The 24,203-nt window shown below is 38.2% G+C and overlaps 3 protein-coding genes across 3 annotated transcripts in view; 2 read left to right on the top strand and 1 right to left on the bottom strand.

Annotated features, from left to right (window-relative positions):
* Window positions 1-3,176: 3,176 nt before the first annotated feature.
* On the bottom strand, window positions 3,177-4,583 carry LOC116298007 (E3 ubiquitin-protein ligase TRIM45-like). The gene has a single exon (XM_031706348.2). It carries the CDS (start codon window positions 4,581-4,583, stop codon window positions 3,177-3,179), a length of 1,407 nt encoding a protein of 468 aa, XP_031562208.2.
* An 8,469-nt stretch (window positions 4,584-13,052) lies between these two features.
* On the top strand, window positions 13,053-16,164 carry LOC148907076 (uncharacterized). The gene is made up of 5 exons (XM_089036462.1): window positions 13,053-14,399; window positions 14,757-14,830; window positions 14,919-15,010; window positions 15,345-15,454; window positions 15,541-16,164. The coding sequence occupies exons 1-5, from the start codon at window positions 14,019-14,021 to the stop codon at window positions 15,919-15,921; spliced, it is 1,038 nt and encodes a 345-aa protein (XP_088892588.1). The 5' UTR covers window positions 13,053-14,018; the 3' UTR covers window positions 15,922-16,164.
* A 1,874-nt stretch (window positions 16,165-18,038) lies between these two features.
* The window catches only part of LOC116288266 (carbamoyl-phosphate synthase [ammonia], mitochondrial), a 51,843-nt gene continuing 45,678 nt past the window's right edge, over window positions 18,039-24,203 (top strand). The window contains exons 1-3 of the mRNA XM_089036789.1: window positions 18,039-18,220; window positions 19,032-19,100; window positions 20,525-20,818. Of these exons, the coding sequence (XP_088892915.1) occupies window positions 18,039-18,220; window positions 19,032-19,100; window positions 20,525-20,818 (545 nt within the window). The remainder of the gene's footprint in view (window positions 18,221-19,031; window positions 19,101-20,524; window positions 20,819-24,203) is intronic.

The following is a 24,203-nucleotide window of genomic DNA, read 5'->3' as shown; positions in this document are numbered from 1 at the left end:
CTCAAACCACTTAAACTTCAGGCTACGAACCGGATCGTGCTGTTCATACTGCACTTTAATCGGCACAAAAACCTATCACTTTTGAAACCGGAGCTGCGGAGCAACATCTATCCAATACGAAAATCACTCCAAAAACAAGCGCTCCATGTGTAACAGAAGGCCCATCCGGTATACTTTTTGAGCCGAAACGATTGCTATCCGGTATAGTGTGCACAAAGACTTACCCCGTTAGGAATAGAAAGAATACCATCTCCGAGTTTTGCGGGTTTTTTTCTTTTTTCTTTCCAGCGTTATATCTTTGTCTTGGTGAGGCTCTTTCTAACTCTCATTTTAATTCACCATTTTCTATACATTGGTTCACTGGTCAAACACAAAGCGCTCAAGCGAGGCGCGAAGGTGCAACCTTGACCGAATGCTTTGTGTTTGACCAGTGAACCGATGTATGGAAAATGGTGAATAAAGGGAATACGTCTTTTATGTCTCATCCTTTTTATCCACGAACTTTTGCTTCTATATTTGATAAACCCTCTGTCTACTATGTCTTTTTCATCTCTTATTTTCTCGAAAACTCTGTCTAGCTCTTTTTCTCAGCCGCCGGTCTTTCCGTCTGCTTTTTAAGGAAGCGCTGAGGGCCATGGAATATATCTGACCACATGCTGACCGTTAATTAAAACAACCACGATTAAGGGATAAAGCATACGTGATTAATTTCGAAGCACTTAGCTTCGTCGTGCTTTTTATTTGTGACGATTAGCCTAATTTTTACAAAAAATATCCATGACGCTACAACTCTTTTTTCATGCCGAGTGTATCTCTTAATCAACCGAGTCAAATAAATTAATATAGATTTAATGTCTGGTCCCTCAGGAAATTAGTTAGTTTTCTTTTCCTTCGAGTCTGAATGATGTTTCCCTCGGCCTCCTTCGCCTTGGGAAATATCTGACAGAATGGGGAAAACAAAACTATTTCCCTCGCGACCAGACATTTTCAAGGACGTTCATGGGCAAACGTTCCCATGCATTAACAGATTTTTTTATTTTTTATTTTGCACGGTGAAACTAAATAATACTAGAAGTAAAACAAGCTAATAAAAAATGGGTGTCCCCGACTTCGTTAAGCCGTCAGAATGCGTCGAAGTTCGTCTATTTTACGGTAAAAAACGAGCGAACTGAACGAATACATGGAACGCTGTCAAAAAAAACCTCTTGGCCTCTTGGGTGATTTAAATGACTAGCACAATTTGAAAAAAATAAAAATGGTTCACAATTAGTAGGCCCGTCCTTAAGTGTATAGTATTCCTCACAGGGATTAATTTTTTCAAAATCAATAAGACATTTAAAAAAATCCGCACGAGAGAGAGTGTGGCGTCGGAACCCATCTTCACAAGAAGTGATGAGTTCGCTGATGAGTTCAAGATTTAAAACGAGAAAGTTCCTGGAATGGCGTCATAGTAGGTATATGCTTTTATTACTTGACTCGTTCAATTAAAGATGAGGAAAGTTAAAACGAGCCCTAACCAGGGAGGAGACGGGGGATTTTCAGCAGTTCTCAAAAATCCGTTTTGTTTGCAGGCAGTTGAGCAATATTAATATTAATAAAGATCTCAATTAATAATAAATTAATAATTGATATAGACCGTTTTAGCTTGGGCATAATGATTTCCATTTTGTTCCCACTTGTCATTTCCTTGTATTTCTTTGTTTGAGTGGCATCCATATTCATGTGTCTTCTTAATCGCAACCGTTAAACAAAGACTGCCAATGATACTCAAGCGATTGTGACACTTGGTTTGAAATAGGAAAACCTTACGTCCAAGATCTATTACTACACCATTTCGTGACCTACTGGTTCCCATGGTCTGAACTCTTGGTAGAGTTTGTTTGTTCTCTGCTAGCAGAGCCGGCTACTTTCCTTTTGTTTTGGTTGCGCAGTGGTGGATCTAGGTGGGGGTTTTGGGGGTTGCAACCCCCCTATGAGAGCCATCGTGATTTTTTTTTTCATGACAACACCAACAGCATCGCGAGTTTTATTAAAACAAGGGTGTCGAACACGTTTCGCTCGCTTTTTTTTTTTTTTTTTTTATACACCGTGTGTGGGACCTGAAACAACCCATGCTCGCCTGCAGCAAATAATCATTATCATAAGACCTGCTTCCGTTTGGGAACCCTGTGCTACTTTTCCGCCAAACAAGTACCTCAATCAATGCTACAAAACCCCCCCCCCCCCCCCCCCCCCCCCACTTTGAAAACATCCTGGATCCGCCCCTGTTAAGAAAGAAAAATAGACTTCCGATGTAGGACGTTATTTCTGTCGCGCATGCGTGACGTAACTTAGCAACGCTTTCATGATTTTGACAGCCGCTCTCGTCAAACAATGTTTGGCGCCAAGGTGTGTTACATTTGCTCATGCGCACTACATGTAATCGGTTAAAAACCGGTTTAAAAAAACTGGTTTTGGTCATCCACGATCGTGGATGGCCGTTTAACGAAGGAAACGCTCTACATCGGCAGAGTCTCCTTCCTCCCCGCCTGAAAGAAGGGAGAGAAAGAGAAGAGAGACTCTGCTAGCAGGGAAAGTTTGTTGGTTCTCTCCTGTGCTCACCGAAGGTTTTTCTCCGGGTTCCCTGGTTTTCCTCCCTCCAAAAACTAGCCTGCATTTATCATATCGGCTGAACGCATGCTAAAAAAAAATTTTACTTCTAAATTCTAATTCGATCTAGAAGGGCCTAGAAGAAAATTACTCTGTGTAATTCTAGTTATCCTACCAAACTGTGTAGCTTTTTGTGTAGTTATATACTGGCTTTCAATGTAGAGTGCTCACACTAAATCCGTGAAACAAATACTAATTTTTAGCACTAAATAGTGATAATTAAACAATAGAAAACAAAGGATTCTGTATGAAATAGTACTAATTAGTACTATTTAATGTTCAGGGTTTTAGTGCGTGCACTCTAACATCTTCCCCATCTTACTGACGTGGAGCCCAAACAATATTTCAAAAGGATGTTTAATATCTTCAATAGTAATCAGTATCTAAAACAATTTAACTAGCTTGGGAATTAGCATAACACTCGAGAAGTGTTAAGAAGCACTCTTCGTGTTTCTCACAAGTCAGTCTCGTATTCTGCCAATACCCACTTTTTACAGTTGCAAACAGCGAACACGTACGTGCGTTTTCTATATCTTCATTTGTTCTTGAAGAAGAAGAAACCTTCGCCTTTCCGACTCCGATGAAACCAATGGCGGTTGTGCGGCTTTAACAGTAATCGTTAGAGGGCTGTTAGGTACATGATTCCCATTGACTTGAACCTCTACTGTCAGTTGACCAGCTGATTTAGGTACAAATTCAACCTCTGCTTTACCCATTCTAACACTCTTCTCGAAAGTTTTCAATTTGTACAAGGGGGTTATTTTAACATCGATAACATCGCTTGGATTATCATTGAGATTTCCAGATTTAGTTTTTGTTGTCACAATAAGTTTCCCTTTCTTTCCCTGTATAGGATGAGAATATATATTAATACTGCACATTCTGGGATCTGTTTTTTCCACTTTTCTCAAGACTCCGAGCCCCGATTTCACTTGTTTTGTAAGCTCTTCATTAGCAAGGAACAGCACGTCCGACTGAACTCCAACGACACGATCGACAGAGGTGTGACAGGTTTTCTTCATGTCTTTATTCTCAATCACTTCACTTGCAACGCCTTTTTCTATCAGTTGATTCATGTATTCAATGGCTCCTCGTGTTTCATCAAGCACAGAGTGACCTTTGACTTGTCTTCTCTCGGCTCTCTCAACACACTCATCGATTTGTTTGAACAATTTCTGTACATTCTTTTGCAGCATATCTATCATTTCTCGTACTCTTTCCTTCACCAAATTCTTAGCTTTTTCACAATTTGCCTTGGATTCGTTTGTCTCCTCTTCTATTACTTCAACCTGCTTTTTCATTTCTTGTTCAAGCTCTTTTAACTCCTCCAGTTGTTTAGAAAGCTGAGCTTTATTCTTCGCTGTATACTTACTCAAGTTGACTGTTGAATGTTCATCATGATTATATTTCAAACATTTCATGCAGATATTCTGTTGGCAGTCTTTGCAGAATAATTCTACAATGTTATCAACATGTTTTACGCAATTGGTTTCTCTGCTCAGCATCAGTTCGATGTCTTCTTCTTTGATCTCTACGAGAGATACAAGTTTGTGATCTCTGATAAACTCTGAATGGTTCTTCTCACATTCGTCACACAACGAGCGATTACAGTCGAAGCAATGCCAAGATACTGATCGATGACTCCCAGAAACAGAACAAACCTTCTCACTTTCTACAAACTCCAATACCTTCATCATTCTTGAGTGCAGTAAACTTGGTTTTAGATTATCCACGCTGTTTAGTTCTGGCAGAGGAGTTAGTGAATTACATTTAGGACACTTGAAGACGTTGAAATCTTCGATCAGCTCGGCGTGTCTCTTAATGCAAGGCTTACAAAATGTGTGAAAACATTTCAAGATCTTGGGTTCAGTAAGCCTATCATTACACAAGGAACAAATTACATCGTTTTTGAGATCCTCAGGACAACTTCCCATGTTGATATCTGGCCGATTTCTACAACTAGCTGTGTGTGTATTTCTGAAAAACTACAAATAAAATCACCGGGCTATGGAATGGGCCCGAGTTTTCTCATGAAAGTCACGCCCACTCTCGTATGATTGGTCCACATAAACAAATTCCAAACATTCCACGTGTAGTCTTCAATTATATTTTCTTTTTTGTGGGGAGGAGGTGGGGCTCAAGGGATCACATACACGTGGAATGTTTGGAACGTGGGCGTGATCGTCATCCAGGTGATTTCGGAAAGCGCGCAATGCATGATTTTCTGACTTGAAAAATTAGGATCAATCCCTAACATGACCGAGTCCTGCACGAAACACTGCCGTGAAGGACGCCATTTTATTTTGAGTTGGATTTGAATATGTACTCTCTTGAAATGTAATGCGAAATATTGGTGAAAAGAAGTCATAGCTGCACATTTGAAGTCTATAATAATGTTTCAAGTTATGTACAAGTAAAATTTTACAAGAAAAGCTTATTTTAAGTAAGTGTTTATCCGATTTTGTAATTCGTATAGCCAACAAAGTTAACCTCACAAAGTTTTTTGTTTCGAAAATGATTGAAAACTTGATAACATGCTCAAATAATATGCTATTTAGTAGTAACGTGTATTTATTCTTATATGTGTTATGTTCTTGATTATTACCGATCCACACATATTTTGTTTTATTCTGCTTCTCGAGACGCGCAAAGGCCTATTGGGATTGATTCTTTTTCAGCAAACGCGATTCGCAATCTGATTGGCTAATGGATTTCCGTCAGACCACCTGGATGTATTTCGTAGTTTGACAATTAATGTCACGTGGTGTTAGCCACAGGCAGACCAATCGAAGTTTTAATTTTTTTATGGTGTTTTTTTGAGGGGTGGTTTCGAATATGTAGTGTCTCAGATCATGGTCATCGTATGTGTGGTTGGTTGCGGAGCCCCTCCAATTTCTCATATATGAGTTCCATGGGACCGATGTGAATAAATAATTTGTGCACCGCTTTTATATACAGCAAACAATATATCTGTTTTCTAGCTTTCAATAAATGATTGTCTGACATTGATTAACTGTTTTACCTTCAATGGATTGACTGAACAGTGTTATATATATAGGCTTGTATAACATGAATTCAAAATAAGCTCAAATTGAGCAGTTTCAAAAAGAATTTACTAATCGATACACTGAAACCAACAACTTTTATACAATACAATACAATACAATAACTTTATTTATACTTGAATTACAAGATAGCAAGTACATGCTAATATCTCCAAGTTATAAATAACCTAAACTAAAAATTAAAATTACATGATGCTAATATAAAAATATGGATGTAAACAATGAAATAAATATATGTATATATGTAAAATAAAATTAAAATAGAATTATCCTCTACAAAAGGTACAACAGTCAATATCAAATTTGACTTTGGAAATTTCCGATTTAAATTTACTTAATTCGTGCAACAATCTCATGTTGTTTGGAAGAGAATTCCATAACTTACTACCCTGATAAGCCAAGGAATGAAGACCATAACTAGTGGTGTTTACTCTAGGTACTATAAGAATGTTATCACCCCGTAAATTAATGCTACAATTACGTAGTGTAAATAACTTAGAAATATATTCAGGAACCAGTCCGTGCAGAGCCTTAAATACTAATATTAAAATATTGTGCATTCTCCTATTATACAAAGTAGGATGATTAATACGCAACAATAATTCCTCATATGTGCTTTTATGATCATTATAAATAAAACGCAAAGCGCGTTCATTAAGTTTTTCTAATTTGGTTGAATTACCTCTCCCGCAATGATGCCATACAATAGAACAATAATCTAAATGAGGTAAAAAATAGGCATTATATAATTTAACTTTGGCATCAGTATTAATTAGTTTCTTATGTCTTTGTAAGACTTGAATTTGCTTGCCAACCTTCCGTGCTATCTCTGTAATGTGTTTGCTGAATTTTAAATCTCTATCGATAGTTACACCTAGTAACTTGACATCATCTGCAAGACTGACCACCTCACTACCAATGGAAAAACAAGGTGTGTTTATGCCCTTGCTCTTGCCTAGCCACATGGTAGTACATTTATCAGGATTCATCATGAGGCCGTTGGAGCAGAACCACGAATGAGCAGTGAGAAGATCAGACTGCAGATGCCTATGTAGTAGAGAAACATCATTACTAACATCAAAGATCTGGGTATCATCAGCATATGAACTAACCTTAGACTGAAGCTCAGATAATAACAAATCATTGAGGAAAATATTGAAGAGGAGAGGGCCTAATACAGACCCTTGAGGAATTCCTCTGATAAGTGGGCTCCAATCAGAAAACTGGTCACCCAATTTAACTCTCTGAAAACGATCCGTAAGATAATTCCCTATAAGTGAACAACTATTAAAGGATAAACCATAAGCAGCAAGTTTAGCTAGAAGTAAGTCATGTGGCAAGCTGTCAAATGCCTTGGACAAATCAATACCAATAATAGATGCAAAATGCTGCTTGTCCAGACCACTCCTAAACTCTTCTAATAAATTAAGCAAAGTAGTCTCGCAGCTATAATGCTTACGATAAGCTGACAAAAACTGGGACAGACTGCTCCTGATCAAAGGACGGCTAACTCCGTCAAAGGTTGAAATCGTAATTTTAGATGGTTAGGTTTTACGGAGGAAGGAGAACCGCGGTGTAACGTGGAGAAACACTCTCGACTCAAGGGAGAGACCAGTAACATGCTCTAATCCGATACGCATGTGATGCTAAGCCCCGCAGAAATCGAACCCCACACCGGCCAGTAGTGGAGCGCTGCGCCTGCACCCTTGATTCAACGAGACCTCAGTTAGTCTCAGTCATCATATACCCCGTGAAAATGTTGACATTTTTTGAGAAACACAGTTATCAAACAAACTTTATTTGTGGTCAAGTGGTGGACACGTCGATATTAAGCTCAATATTCAACCGAAAAGTAGGCCAATAAGGATGATTTATTGAGCCAATGACGTATACGTATCCACTTGGTATTTTACAAGTTCACACACATTGTGGCTGCTTGTGAGATATCATGGAGTGTGCTACCAAGCAAGATCATCAAATGGAGCAAACTTCGACACTATAAAAGGTAAATAACGTAAAGGCCGCTGCGAACACATTCCCCCACTTCTGCCTGTCCCTGCCACCTTCGAGATAATGTCACCTTAGTTGTCATAGAAACGGTTATTAGAGCTACTGGAATTCTGCAATACTGTTGCAATACTGATGAATCAACATGAATCAAGATAAGAACCGTAAGCACCTGTTAAGTTAATTAAAGACAGAAGCTGCATAGTGAATGGGGATTGAGAGAAGCTCTGAATGAATCGAAGATAAGCTTTTGGACATTTTTTTGTCGGTTGAAAACATTGAAAACGTCATATCATGAGGCACAATTCTGAGGCTACTAGTAAGAACTTATAGTATTTTTTGTCCGTTAACGTTCTTACATGTCCAGCAAAAGCTCTTATATTGACTTGACGTACTACAATGACCAAAATGCGAAGGTAAGCGAATCTTTCAACAGTTTTTATTCAGTGTAATTTCGAATTAAATGATGAAAATCTACGGTTTGTTAGTTCAAACTTTGCATGAATAAGTCGACTGCTAAGTCAACACCTGAGAGTTTCAAGTCTGAAAGGGTCTGAAACGTCAAGCGAAAAGTCGGTCTAGGATTTGAATGAAACCATATTTATACTGAATTAACGTTAACGTTTCTTAAGTGTTGAGATCACTGAAACGATTCAGACAGATTTTATCTCTCAAAAAAGCTCAAAAGCTTAAAAGCTTGCTGTACACTCGACGAAATAATGGATTTGGTCATCATATGTCCACTTGGCAAATGTTGGGCAAATATGGTGCTCTATATTTGCCCATACATTTGCCTATGCAGGCAAAGGTCGGGGTAAATTTCTAATAAATTTGCCATTGCTTTGCCATACATCTGAACACATGGGTAAATATGTTATATATTTGCCCTAGTTTAGACGCATTTACCCAGTGGGGATATATGATAACCGTTTTTGCCCTATATTTGCCCTATTGTCAAATGAAGGGCACATATGAAATCAACTTTGCACTAGGCTTTGCCCCATATTTACCTGGGGAGCAAATACGATACCCCGAACTGAGTATATCCGATGTGAGGTTTCCGTTTCAATGCATTGCAATCAAAACATTTCAAAACAAATCGATAATTTTTCAACTGAATTATAATGGATGTTGGCTTGTTTTTACGACTTACAAGGATGGGGGGGGGGGGGGGGGGGGGTGCATGCAGGTCCATCTCAGTCATATGTGTCAATTTTTTCTCCTAACGCATGACATCAATGTTGCGACCACATTAATTCAATCATTGTTTTGCTTTGATGTCATGAAAGTGAGGTTATATGCGTTGATACACACAGGAAAAAACGCGGACGATGTATTTATAATATGCGTAAGTCGTCCATGCGTTTTTTCCAGTGACAATAAGAAAACTCATTAACCCATTAACCTCAGCTGCATTTCAAACCGCTAACATCTGTAATATTATTTGAAGCATCAATTTTGTTTAGTCTAAACATATGAATTCATCATTTTTATTGGCAATATATGCAATTTCATTCATAATTATTTTAATTCATCTAATTTTAAACTCATCAAACAATTCATTCAATTTTCATTTTGACTATCTAGTTACTGATGCACAGTTCAAACAGTTTATTTTTGATAGCTTTGAATATTTTTCCTGGATGATACTTTACTGTCATCTCCATCATCCGTACAATTTACGTTGTAAAGGACAAACAATTAATACTCTTTCTTTGTCAATAACATCGTAAGCAGCAACAAACTGGCTGTGTATCCTTTGTATGGGAATGAATGTAGAGAGCCCTTCCATTTCAAACAAGTTTCTGCACCAAATTTCATGTGGTCTGCCAATCCTGTGTCTTTCTGGATGTCGCTGATACCATCGAACCTTTGCCATACACAATGATTCCTGCTTGCCATCAATTATAATGGTTTGTTTAAGAAAGAAATCGACAACACCGGGGCGCAAGTCAAATGAATCGGTCTCAGTACTGCCACTATATTGGTCACACCAACTTGCAAGAATGAAGCAAGAACGTTCCAGTCTAGAGTCAGAGGACCCTAGCTTTGTCCCCGAATATCCAATGGTACTAATTCTCTCAAACGTATCGGTAACACATTCAATGACCGAGTGTTGAGGTAAAATTGTTTCATAAGCTTTAAAGAGATATTCTGTATAGTCATCATCAAGAACATCAATGGATCGAGGTGAAAAACATGAGTATGCATTCATATTGCTCCACTCTAAGCAACGTAGTACTTGACCAACTGAAAGATTAAGTGTTGATGGTATTGATGGGATGCTTTCGCCAAGTGTTCCTACTTGTTGTGCCTCCTGAAGAAGTTGAAATACTGGTTGGAAAGTTTCTCGAAATCTCTCTGGTAAAGGGATATCTCTTAGTTCATGCTTTTGGAGAAATTTTCTCATGATTTGTATTTCAACAGATCTATTGTTAGTTCGAAACGCTCCTAAAATCCCATTGAAACGTTCGAAGCTGAAAAGCCAAAATGAATATACAGGCCCGTAATCTAAAATACATTGTTTGAGGTGCAGGTGTAGATGCATGTTTGGCGTAACACGTTCCTTTCCATATCTTTTTTCAAACGATTTACAAAATTCCACTAGGTAATCATGTCCTTCTTGTAGCTCTTCAGTTGTAATAAGTGGAGAGCAAAGGTGAAAGCAGGACAATACGAATAACCTCCACAGCTCCAAATCATCTGTTGGAACGATATTCCAAATGCAGAATACAGAATACAAGAGAGTCCATGTTTTCCACTGATCAGCAGTAAATCCTCCAAACGATGTTGATATCTTTTTCGGGAGACGCCCAATAAATGATGGTGCTTTGACGTCATCTACCTTTTCCTGGATTTTATTCAAATTTTCTTTAGAAATAATTGGCGTTTCAGCGTTTAGCCATACATTTTTCATTAAATGTTTTGCTGTCCCTAAAAACAAATTGTGCATAGGATCAACAACATGGTAACGAGTACAATCGAAGTAAGGCAACTGTAAGAGTTCAGAATATCTTGTTCCAGTGGAAGTTTCAATTTGGTTTCGTTCATCAGCGGTTGTTGCATTGAGTATTTTCTGAGCCTCTCTTCGATGCTCTTCATTTGTCCTTGGTGTATCGTCATCTTCGAAACCTGAAAAATCCATGCTACTAAAATCTCCGGGAAAAAATCTTGTGCACTTTGAGCACCCTCGGTGAGCAGTACATCCTAAGAAACCGCAAACTTTTCTTAGTGCAGGAATGTCACAAGCAATACAAAGGAGGGCAGCTCGAAAACATCTTGCTGTTCTACTCCCATGAGGCCGAACTTGGATGCCTTCGTGCCACAATAAGTTCAATTCGGCTACAAGTGGTTGTAAGTACGTATTGATATTCAATTTGGGCTCGTGTGGACCAGGTATTACCCCAACTATTATTACGTTTTCCTCTTTGTACCTTTCTTTTCTCGGAAGATTTAGGAGGACCATATATATGACTCCAACGCTATAGACACTGTGCTTAAAAGGCTGAAACCAGTCAACATTCAGCATAAAAGCATAATTATTAGGCTGGGCAAGGAAAGGAGTGCCGTTAAAATATTGCCAATCTTTCCACACTTGGCCATCGTAAATATCAACTAAAATATCGTCCGGTACATTTCGATTTCTCCAAATCTCACATTTTTGTACAAAGTCTGGTCGCTTAATAAAGTGAGTTAGAGTCTCTCTGATGCTTTTATAACAATAAACTTTATGTGGGTACAATTTCGTCTGTCCATTTTTCAAGCGAATTTCCTTAAGCAATTCCGCTCCACAAGGTGTGCGGCGAAACAATTGACGGTGATTCGGAAAAGCAATGTGAGAACATGGTTTAGCAATGACACGCCCGTATCTTGTTGTAATGCAGTCTTGAAAACGGTATAGGGTGTCGCATTTCGGACAAACAACATACTTTGAATGCTTATCTTTAAAAGAAAGATAATTTTTCAAGAGTTTGAAGGAGCTCGGAAAAACCAATACTGCGGTTGGGAAAATGATTGGCGAAAGCTCACACAAAACCTGAAAAATCGCTTTAAAAAAGGCGAGGAGAATATCAATGCCTCGATCTGGTACAGAAAAGTATGCAGACCAAAAGCACACAAACAAGGCAATCCAGTTAATAAGGGTCACTCGGGAACTTGCTTCGAAGGCAACGCTTATTTCTGCACTAGATTGTTCAAAATCTCTTTCTAGGTCTTCGATATCAATATCCCAAGTTTCAACCAATCTCCTTCTTTCATTTCCTCTTATCTCTTCATGGTCAGATTCACTGTCCGACTTGTCATCCCAAAACACTTGATCTTCTTCCTCAAAGTTACTCATTCCGTCTCCTTTAAACATAAGCAAATACGATGTATTTTATTCATTCGGCATTGTATAACTGCAACATAGTATAAGATAAAGTCTGAAACCATTATAATACTAGAAAAAAAAAATGTCAGTAAAAAAAACCTCATGAGCTAAGGGACCGGTCATTATTTAAGTTGGGGGGGGGGGGGGGAGAAATTGGGGGGGGGGGGCTGAAATTTTTGCTAGTGAAAAATGGGGGGTCTTGAAATTTAAATATGACTTTTAGGGAAAATTTTTAATTTTTTTACTACAATCCATGGGGGGTTTTCGATAAACTTGGATGCCTTCAAAGGGGGGGGGCCTTGAAATTTTTTTGCGTCACTGACAATTTCTCCTCCCCCCCCCCTCCCCCCCTCCAACTTAAATAATGACCGGTCCCTAAATGTATAATTTTGACCCAAATTTTGCTCTGAAAATAAATGATTTCCATTGAAAATAAAATATAAATTTCTAAGTCAGCAAAACAACAATTTATAATTCGTGAAAGAAAAATGATAAATCGAAAATAAAAAACCCAAGAGACATATTAAATAAATTACTTATAATTGTACTTCTCGAACTTGACAAACATGTTTTGCCGGATACCATGCTATCTCAGGATGACCACAGTCATGAATTGATTTGGAGACGAAAATGTACAGCAATATCCATTTGAACATAGTAAATTCTTTTTGGCGTTTTAAATGAGTTATCTCTAGCTATGATTTTATAAACTCTTTGAATGAACCTTTCTGAATGAACACTGAGGTTTTAATGGCAACCATAAGCCGATTACTTAATAATGCACCCTTCTTAAAAGTAACGGTGAAAACGAGGCTAAGATAGAAATAGAAAAGAATCATTTGTACCTCTAACTTAATCTCGCTTCAATAACACTAATGCTTGGTAGTAAATCCAATAGGGGAGCTAGATCATGTGCAAATCAGCCGCTTGTTAAAGATTCAGTCTTTTATCTATGCAGTTTGACTTTAACATTTAAAGATTATATAATCTAATCATCAAATAAACGTATAACATCAATACCTTTTTGTGAAGTAGCTGGTAAGAATTCGTCACTTGATGGTTGGTTTGTATTTGGCACATCAGAGGAGTCTTGATCAGTTTGGTCCAAAACGTTTATCTCGCTGTAGTCATTAGAAGAAGTGTCGTTCTGGCCGTCAATCTCGTGAGTGAAAATACTATCATTTGAGTCTTCGTCGTCATTCCGCTGTAATTGCCATTGATTTGTTAAAGGATCATAAAATTCTTCTTTGTGACGGCAAAATACTCTGTAATGTAGATCTTCGTTACAATGAAAGCAATGATAACGCTTTGACATCGCAGAAGACATTTTGTTTTCCAGAACTATATAATTAAAAAGACGGTGTGTATCATTGGGATAATTACTCAAAATCCAAGCATTTTGAATGGCTAACAGCCATATTCCAGCGTAATAAAGTTCCACGTCCATCAACCACATGCCATTGGACAAAAGCACGCCGGATCTTTATTACCGCGCCCTTTTCCTTAGAGCTGTCACTGTTGGCGGCAGATAATGGTACGATGGTTTTAGAGCTAGAAGCTAATCAAGTTTATTGCAATGATATTTCGTGAATCTAGGCTTTAGAAAAAATTTCATAACTTTATAAAATGGAGCAAATAGCTTTAAGATAATAAATATATTACTTAACATGAATCCTGGATACAACTTCAGCATTTTTATAAGACAGTTATTCCTTTTTTTATTATTAGACTTCATTATATGAACGTATATGTCATCACAAGTCACGTGATACGCCGTGATAGATAGGGGGTAGATTTGTTCAGTGGATGTACTTATTCGTTCATTCGCCTTTTGGTCACAAACAGGTAACAAACTCTGTCGGTCATCTAGTTTCCCGCACATTCTATATCTTTGCTTATAAATTGCGTTCATTCGTCGCGATCAAAAAATGGGAAGAACATCTACACCTTTACCAGGACGCCCAATGCCAATCCATTCTGTTACTGCAACTACCAGTACAAGCAGTACGAGTAGACATACTGAAAATGGCGCCAATTCTCAAAGGCTTAATATACTTATTCCCTCTGTCCCTGGTGGTAACGAGGATGTGCTAAGAGAACACAGAAATCGCCTATTGCAAGCAACAAGCGAGAATGAGAACGTTGACCCCGACTGCGAAAAAGAAGAAATTTCTTCAAATTTCGAAACGATTGTAAAACAGTTTAAAGAACTGCAAGAACAAAACCGCCAAATACTAGCGGCCTTAAAAGAAAGCCAGCAGAACAAGGACAACAGCAAGACCAAGATTACTGTCTCAAAGGCTGTTGCAGTAAGTAAAGTGGCAATATTTAAAAAAGCAAGCTATTTTTATTGATAATTTTACTGGGAATTCTTGGCGCGAAGAGTAGTTGGTATAATTATGCAGCGGTATAATTTATGCAATGCTAAAATTGGCGGGAAACCATGGTAGTGGTTAATGCTACCAAACTTTACTATTGATTTCCAATAACAAGACACTGAATGATAATGATAATTTCCTTTTTTGTAAAGGAATTAATTTGATTTCGATTTTTCCCCCAATATTATACAATCACAGCCATAAAAATAATGAAATCATTATTACTATGTCTAAGAATAACTTAAGGTACATCTTATGATTTTAATGAATTATATTATGTTATTACAGTCTGAAGTACGCTTGGTAGCAAAGAAATTACGGGACAGGGAAGAAAACCCTCTTATATGGGATTTTACTAAAGCGTAAGTATGAAAATTTAATAAAAATGATCTTGTCTGAATCATCCATAGTTTCTCCACTTACCACTCAAATATGGCATTTCCTAATTAGTTTCAGAGATGACGTCAACGAACAGATTAATAACGCAATAAGGGATAGAGTTCTGAATGTTCATAAGGATGTCTCTGCCGTCGAGTTAGAAGGTATTTATGTATTTTATATTACGAAGTGCGAAAGGCCTTATGCACCTATCAAAGTTAACCCGGGGGGGAGGGGTGAGGACAAAGGGTGGTGGTGGTCGGGGGGGAGGGGAGGGGGGTAACGAAATCCTTTTAGAAATATTCAAATGCCGAAGGAAGGGGAAGCAGTTTGAAATAAAATAACATGGGAAAAAAAAAAAAAAAAAAAAAAAAACGAAACAAAACAAAACAAAGCAAAAACAAATGGATGCTAAAGGAGTAATTGTCGGCCAAATGCCAAAATTTCTAACAAATTTTGTCTTAAGTTTTAATATATGGGTACCTGATATAATTTCAGCTGCCCTTAAAAGTCACTTTCTGACGAGAAGAAAGAGAAACAAAAGAGAGCGTTCAGGGGCCCTTGGAAGGCATCAAAAGATGCAGCGGAAAACGCAAAGAAAACAAAATGTGAGTAAACTGAATTTGCAACGATTATGACTTTGTTTAATAAGAAACTTTGACTGACGGTGTTTTTTTTTTGTTTTTTCTTTTAGCTCCTAAAATCCAGATCCAAGGCAGCGGACTTGTCAACCTCGCTATCACCAGGGGACAAAGAGAAAGTCAAGGCAATTATGAAACTGGAGTATATGTCATCAGAGGAGTCGATGTCAGAGGCGGATGACCAGGCTGATGACGATACAGCGGACAGTGGCTCTGATAACGAAGGGGGCCCTACTAAGCAGAGTAAAGTTTTAATAAAACACCCTCTGCCATGGAGAAGCCCCCTAGCTAACCAGTTCATGGAAAGCATGGACCGAAAGGCAAAAAGGAGGCTGTCAGAGCGCAGTCTCACCATGCTTTTGAAGCGGAAAATCGGGGAGCCGTCAAGACGCCCAAGGCCATCTGGAGGTCCCGAATGGGCATTGAGAGCCTAAAGGTTTTTATCAAATCAAGGGCACTGGGACACCGAACGTGGTTGGAGTTTCTACGAGTTTTATGAATTAAATCTTGTGTCACTTTTCCTCCGTTCCTTTGGCCTGATTTCTAGGGTTTTCGTTCTTCTTTCGATTACTTGAACGTTATACTCGTTTACTTGAAGAAATCCAAAGGTCAAACGGTATAGCAGCGGCTATTTAAGCCTATTGACCTTTGGATTTCTTCAAGTAAACAAGTATAATGTTCAAATAATCGAAAGAAGAAGGAAAACCCTAGAAATCAGGCCAAAGGAACGGAGGAACAGTGACACAAGATTTAATTCATAAAACTCGTAGAAACCCAACCACGTTCGGTGTCCTTAATTAAATTTTTGCAGTTATAAATGAAGTGTACTACTACAGAATATCTAAAAAGAATCGTACATAAGCCACAGATCGATTGACAACTAAATATTATGATCTTCTTTCACAAATTCTGTCACAAGATGAATCAAACACCTATAATTAATTTACAGAACTGAGCATTTTCAATTAGTTGTAGTTAACAAATTGTTCATAGTTAATCAGTCGTCAAGAAAAGGAAATTCACAATAAAAATGTTTCAGTATGATTTATGTCTTTTTTCCTGCTTCTTAGCATAGGTTAGCTATGTTTAAAGTATGAGGTGGTTGTCACGACATATATCGTTTCTATTTTTTTTGGCCTGCCATAAGTGACAATAGCTGAAGACTGATAACATAGTTAAATTTAGCAAATGTGATGAGCATAATTCAACTGAGCAAATATGGCTAAGACGCGCTGGTACATCTAAGGCATTAAGGGGGCATTAATCACATATACGGTCAGAACATATCGCATGGTATATGTAAGGCATTAATCACATATACGGCCTGGAAAAATACAGAGTATATGTAAGGCATTAATCATATATACGACCTGGGCAAAGACAGGGTATACGTAAGGCATTAATCACATATACGGCCTGGGCAAACACAGGTTATATGTAAGGCATAAATCACATATACGACCTTGGAAAATACAGGGTATATGTAAGGCATTAATCACATATACTGCCTGGGGAAACACAGGGTATATGTAAGGCATAAATCACATATACGGCCTGGGAAAATACAGGGTATATGTAAGGCATAAATCACATATACGGCCTGGGCAAACACAGGGTATATGTAAGGCATAAATCACATATACGGCCTGGGCAAAGACAGGGTATATGTAAGGCATAAATCACATATACGGCCTGGGAAAATACAGGGTATATGTAAGGCATTAATCACATATACGGCCTGGGCAAAGACAGGGTATATGTAAGGCATTAATCACATATACGGCCTGGGAAAATACAGGGTATATGTAAGGCATTAATCACATATACGGCCTGGGGAAACACAGGGTATACGTAAGGCATAAAACACATATACGGGCTGGGCAAATACGTGCACATATCAAATGAGCATTCACATTTACTACCGGGTAAATGTATGGATGATATGATATCTGCTATATATTTGCCGTTTGGGATTTTACTGGGCCATACGGACTTTGCCATCTGTGCCCATGGGATAAATGTGTAGGTACATATCATATACAGTCATTGGGTAAATATTGTCTACTATTAGTCAAATATGATATTTGCCCATATATTTGTCTATATGTTTGCCTACATGACAAATCCATTTTTTCGTCGAGTGGTAGAGTAGGAGCTAATACCATATCGTCACCTTGTTGCACGATATACAACGGTAAAAAGCCCATAAAAGTTAATGGACTTTGATTGACTCAATCTAAAATATTGATGCACAATCAAACGTTAACGAATTACGTTTTACGCGAATCCAATTTGGCAATAACTTAAGATATTGAGCTAGCGAGGACGAAGAAAAAGTATTATTAATTCAATGGATTCCTTTGACACTGTTTGTTGAAGCTGTCATAACATTATACTCAGAATAACTAAATGATTTGTCTAGACCTAATTCCATTTATGAACTCATTGGCAGATTTCGATTGTCCCCACAAACGTGCCATTACACGTAATACTTTTCCAACTTGCAGATGAAATTTTTTTTTTCCACTGTACATTTTAGGATGTTGGAACAATGACATCATTCAATGCTGGCCCTGTGCACAGCGCTGTTCGGCGTATGACGGAGCTTATAGACTTGGAGAACTTGGAGGGGTATTTTGATGAATATTTACTCGAGACGGCTTCAACACAAAGCCATGATGAAGACGGTTTTGATACCTTGCCTGTGGACAAGGATTGTTCTTTACCAGATATGTAAGTTGCGTGCATAAGACGTGCATTTGAAAAGACATGTGAATCAAACTTTTTACTTTATTATCTTTACTCATATCCGATTTGAAATCTATTATTCGTGTTTCTATATCATTTTAAGTCATCCAGTTTCGCTGGTGACATGGGTCAGATAGTACTTACTGATCGAATGTTAAGTTCTTATTTTCTGTTCTCCTGTACGGGAAAAGCAACAGGTCTGAGAAAAACTCGACACTTAGTGTAGAAATATAAAGTTTAAGCTACTTTATGATCAGATATTTCAAAACGTCGACATACTAGTATGAATGTGCCGTATGCTGAAGCAGACTCTGCAACGACTCCCAGTTTCATCACGTAAAATTACTAAAAATGTACATACATACCTTTTTATTATATTATTGTTAGTTGAAACACAAACTTCCTCTTAGAGGAATCAGACTAGTGTGTTTATGGCCAGCCATATTTCATCAGTATTTTCCATCAATGTTGCAAAGCCACAACGGGATACGATCCTAAAGGAGGTTTCTCGTACAACATAAACGGCGTACCTCTGGGGTCCTGTGGGGTTTGAGAGCTATTTTAGGTGTTCCCACCAATCAATCAATAAAATAATGTAACTCCTCATGCACACACACACACACACACACACACACACACACACACACACACACACACACACACACACACACACACACACCTAGCCTATTTTTAAAATATAGTTTTTTCTCTGAAAGTATTCATATCACAGGAGATTTTCATTCAAAAATTGGTTCAGTATTGTTAACATCTTTTTTTTACGATGATTTTTGAGTAGGGCAACGCCGCCTCCTCCTCGACGAATAACCATTGAGTCGTACACGAAAATCTGCATCCAACGATCCAAGTAGGTACACTTGAGTGATTTTCCTTCGCTCGTGAAAGAATGGTCAACGTAATTCACAGTACATGAATTCCATTGTTTTCTTTTGTTTTACTTGGACTTCTGTCACCCCCCAAGTACAGAACAACTTTGTTTCACGAGCGAAGTAAAGATCTCTCTATACTACTACAGGTAGCAGTAGAGAAAAAACGTATTCATGAAAATTGAATTAGTTTTAACTTGTAAAATGTTAGGTTTAGGGTTAGTAGATAGCAAGAAAAAACTGAAAACAATAGAAAACTAGCTTGATTTACGTCGCTCCATAAAAGACTGGAATTTTGTGACGTTGTTGGTGAAATTTTATTTATTATTTATTATTTTATTTTTATTATTTATTTTTACATTCTACTTAGGAGCAAATTTAAAGAAAACTACCTTCTAAAATGTAATCTAATTAAAAATGTATGGGAATCGCCGCCTAGACAGCGAGCGCACAGTTTTTTTTTTTTTTGTTTTTTTTTAACTTTTCAAGATATTTTCAAACGACTTTTAAGCCCCGTTTACACTAGCGATTTTTGCGGCGATTTTTGCTGCGATTATTTATTTTTTTGCGATTTTGTCCATAATAAATAATGGTAAAAAATTTACTTGTAAAGTTTTTTTCAGGATACCAAGATTTTCCTAGACGAAGTATCTCTTTTGAAGAATGAGACAAAAGATTTCATATTTCCGAAAATTGCCACAAAAATGTCCAGTGTAAACGGGGCTTTACAAGGTCTTGATATTTGTCCTTCGTGTGTGGACTAAATGTCAGCCCTTTTTAACAATTTTTACAATCATTTCTCTCTCCATACATAATACTGCGAGCTTGGGTTCAGCCTGTGGTCAAATTCCGAAGCGACGAGAAATTTCTCTCTACAAGACGTCGGAAGTCAATTAAGCCTTTAATTTGAATTTGAAATTTCTAAAAGCCCTTATATTCTTATTCAAACATTTTAATACCTGTTGGGTATGCTTAACAAAAGCACCGGCGTTTGCGGTATTACTTAGGTCAGCGATACCTATTAATGGAGTAAACTCTATTGATCGACTGATCTCGATGAGTAAATAGACTCTTTTTGCATAGGTTTGATGTTTTCCCATTTCAGACCACGTCATTCTCTTGAGAGAAAAAAATCTTTGAATTGTATCTATATCCGTATGTCTTCTCGTGCAAAACAGTTAAACAAAGAAATAATACTCTACTCTTTCCCATTTGAGACCACATGTCATTCTCTTACGAGTAAAATTCTTGGAGTTGTATCTATGTCTGTATGTCTTTTCGGGCACAACAGTTAAACAAAGAAATAATACTCTAGAGAATAACTGCACGTGGTCTGAAATGGGAAAATAATCACGTACATGCGAAAAGGGTTATACAAACAGTACATAAATTCCTTTTAAACCAGTGACAAGTCGAATGAAAAGCACCAGAGTCCATCGAAGAACAAATCTGAAGATAGCAAAAAAGTTCGAAGAGAGAAAAACGACTCCATCGACTTGACCGACGTGAAACGGAAGCCATTAAGAGCCAGTACAACGTCCAAGGTGTCACACCTCGAGAAGAATGCTTGGAGGGATTATGGAAGAAGCGAGAAGAAGGATCATTACAATAGAGACAACAGGACCAAGTGGTCTTGGGTCTTGAAGTTTTTTTGTGGTGTAAATCAGGAATTCAAATGGTACAGTTTTGAAAGGAAAAGGTAGGTGATTCCTTCCAATTTAAAACTCTCTTATCTATAAGAGTTTGAAAATTCAAAACATTGCCATTCTTCCTTGTGCAGGGTTCCTATATATTCCCAGCCGCTGTAAGTGACGCTCGGGCGCAAAGCTAGTACCGTGTGTTTTCGCCCGCCTTAATCATTTCAATCCCACCTTACTACTTCAGGACATTATAATCAATAATAATCTAATAGTGCCACTTCATGAAGTCTTAAAAGCCTTGTTTTCACTAGCGACGGAAGCAGAAACGGAAGCAGAAGCAGAAGCGTAAGACGTCTTATGTTCCTGTGAAAATCAAAAAAACGGAGACGTAAGCAGAAGCAGAACATCGACGGAACTATAAGCGGAAGGTTTCCTTTTTCTTATGCTTCTGCTTCCGTACGTCCTTACGTCGCTAGTGAAAACCAGATTCTTATGCTTCCGTCGCCAACATACAGAAGCACAAGGTGGTAAGCCAATCAAATTCTCGTACACAGTCCCCTGCACACATTGGATTCTTGCATAAACAATGGCTTCCTATTGTTTTTCTTATGCTTCCGTCACATTCATTTTCACAAGAACATAATGATCTTATACTTATGCTCATGCTTATGCTTCCGTCGCTTATGTCGCTAGTGAAAACCAGCCTTTACATGAAGTACCAAATCCCATCATCCGCCATGCTTTTTCTTACAGCCTGGTTTTATCAAATAATTTGCGTTTTCACCTGCTATGATTGATTCAGAAGCCTTAATGCATTGCACTAGCTTTTAGTGCTCCAAGATGTTTCTCATACCAACGAATTTGCTGTGTTGTACGATCCTAAAGAGCCATCATTGTTTGATCCTAGGCATGTGTCTTATTTTACCGATGGCAATCTTCTACATCGTCCTCTGTGTTGTTCTTCTTCCATTCATATTTGCCGCTGCAGCTGTGGCAGCATTGGTATTGGGCGTAGGTCTGTGTTCTTATCTCTCATTGGCCACTAAGAAAGTAGGCGTGTCCTCTGATGACGACAGTGACAAGTCTTGTTTGGAAGCCATTTGGTGGTGGGCTTAATGATCTACCAGCTAGCCAATCACCGGCTAGAGACAATTACACTTGTCAATCTCATTGGCCACAAAGAAAGTGGGGCGTGTCATCTGAAGACGACAGGAACAAGTCTTGTTTGTAAGATATTTGGTGCCAGCCAATCACCGATATAGACAATTACACTTGTCTATCTCAATGACCACAAAGAAAGTAGGCGTGTCGTATGACGACAACGAAAGCTTCGCTTGGAAGCTATTTGGTGGTGGGCTTAATGATCTACCATCAAACCACCGACAATAGAAGTGTATCAATCAAATGAGAAAGAAATTGAGAATAAACTCAATACACACTGAATATAGAATTGTTAAATATGGAGAATATTGAATTTTTCAAAGGAAGATTGGCTTACATCTGACTTATCTCCAGACTTAATACCTCGTAAATGGTCAGAAAATTAGCCAATTAGACCTTTCCCGAATTCGCGTCGAGGTTGAACTTGATGAATTAAACAATCAAGTTTAGTCTCAACTTCAAACCCGCAGTTTCTTGGGCCATCTAAGCGAATAGTCTCCTTCACAGTTGCCTGCGCCATCTTGAAATGGTAGCCATGCCTTTGCATCGAAGGGAGACGAACGGTGAGCTTGCAGTGATAGAAACCTTTTTTAACACCTTGGGCAATTATTCACAGGTCTCTATCATTGCAAGCTCATCGTTCGTCTCCCTTCGATGCAAGGCACGGCTACTTGTCAAGATGGCGCAAGGAACTGAGAAGGGAACTATTCGGAGGAATCTATCTTAAAGATGGATCTGCGTTCTAGAACTTCCAAAAAAAAAAAAAAAAAAAAAAATTTAAGTGAGTGGGGGTCCCGTTGTGGATATTCGGATGGGCAAATCTGACCAATAAATTCTATTTATTAAACTCGTTAATTCGACACCCTTCGCGTATCTCTTTTATCATCAAGAAAGCGACAAGGGTGGTGGTTGGTGGTTCCTCCGCCTCTCCACTCTGGGTCTCGTATTTATTCCTGGACTCGGCATCACGTGTGAGCTGAGTTGTTGGTCTTTCCCTTGATTCGAGGATTTTTTGAGGGAGTTCAAAAATGCTCCCAGGCATGTTAAAAGTTGGAGTCGCAACAAAAAAAACCTGGAGGTCAAAATCATAATAATAATCTATTTTTTTAATTGCAATGTAGAATTTAAGAAATATACTAAGTTAATGTTTTGTAAGTACTAAACAACGTGACTATTTAGTTGATACAGTTTTTTGTCTTCTTTCTTTCGCTGGTTGGGACTTCTCATGTCTTCGACTTGATGACTTACCGAGCAGAAGAGACAAATGAAACAGGAAACAACAAAATTCATATTATTCTTTTTTCCAGAACCTCAAGTACTATAAGGGTAAACATTTATAAACATACAGTACTGATTACAGCACCGTAATAGTACGACATGCGGTTTTGGGTATGCAGTGGAGGAATGGAAAACATACGGTAGATTACAGCACGTACACGGGCGACATGCGTTACAGCGGTTTTGGTATACGAAAGTGGGAAACCATACGGTACTGACTTACAGCACGTACACGGTACCACAAGCAGTAGGGAGAGAGGTATGAGTAGGCTTACCCTTGGAATGATATTAGTGTTTTCACCTGTGGAGCAAGAATATTTGGGATTTAATAGGATAGAAAAAATAACTTGGAGTAATATGACCTAAGCTTTATGCCCAGGGAAGGAGAGAGAAGAGGAGAGGGACCCTTGGGCTGAAACTTTCAGGTTAACATGAACTTGGGGAGGCTTACAAAGAATCTCATTCCCAAGATTCGTGATTCGGGGTCTGAAATGGAAACTCCTGATGTGGAATGGGGATAAACTTTTAAAATCAAAAGCAAAGGGAAAAACTTTGAAATGAATGAATGATAAAACAGCAACAGTTACTTCCTAGTGGGACAGGGAAGGGAAGGGACAGGAAAGAATAGAGTCCTCGGTTGTATTGGGATGCCCTTATTTTCTAGTTAATTCTTCAGTAACGTGTTTTTTCTTGGTCTTTCTTCGTTGTAGTCGTCAAATAATGGTTATCATAGCTTGGTTTTTCTGTACGATGAAAACAAATCCCACGTTGTTAATGACGAAGCATTCAAAAAGGTGTTGATATTGAACAAATCGTCCTATCGTAAGCCGGGGTGGGGGCGGGGGGGGGGGGGGGGTGGGTGTCACAATCAAAACAAAAATTATTTTAAAAAACTATATGGATACGACACTTCCAAGTTGAGACGTTAAGAGTCCCTATTTCCATCAGGTTGGTACTCAGACGAGTCGAGGGTTTGATATGTTAACAGTCATAAATTAAGCTTGG

Source organism: Actinia tenebrosa, unplaced genomic scaffold, assembly GCF_029948245.1.
Source record: "Actinia tenebrosa isolate PJP-AT-01 unplaced genomic scaffold, QUT_ActTen_1.0 PGA_scaffold4__44_contigs__length_22323623, whole genome shotgun sequence".
NCBI classification, from domain to species: Eukaryota; Metazoa; Cnidaria; class Anthozoa; order Actiniaria; family Actiniidae; genus Actinia; species Actinia tenebrosa.
This window is presented reverse-complemented; position numbering and strand designations above follow the sequence as displayed.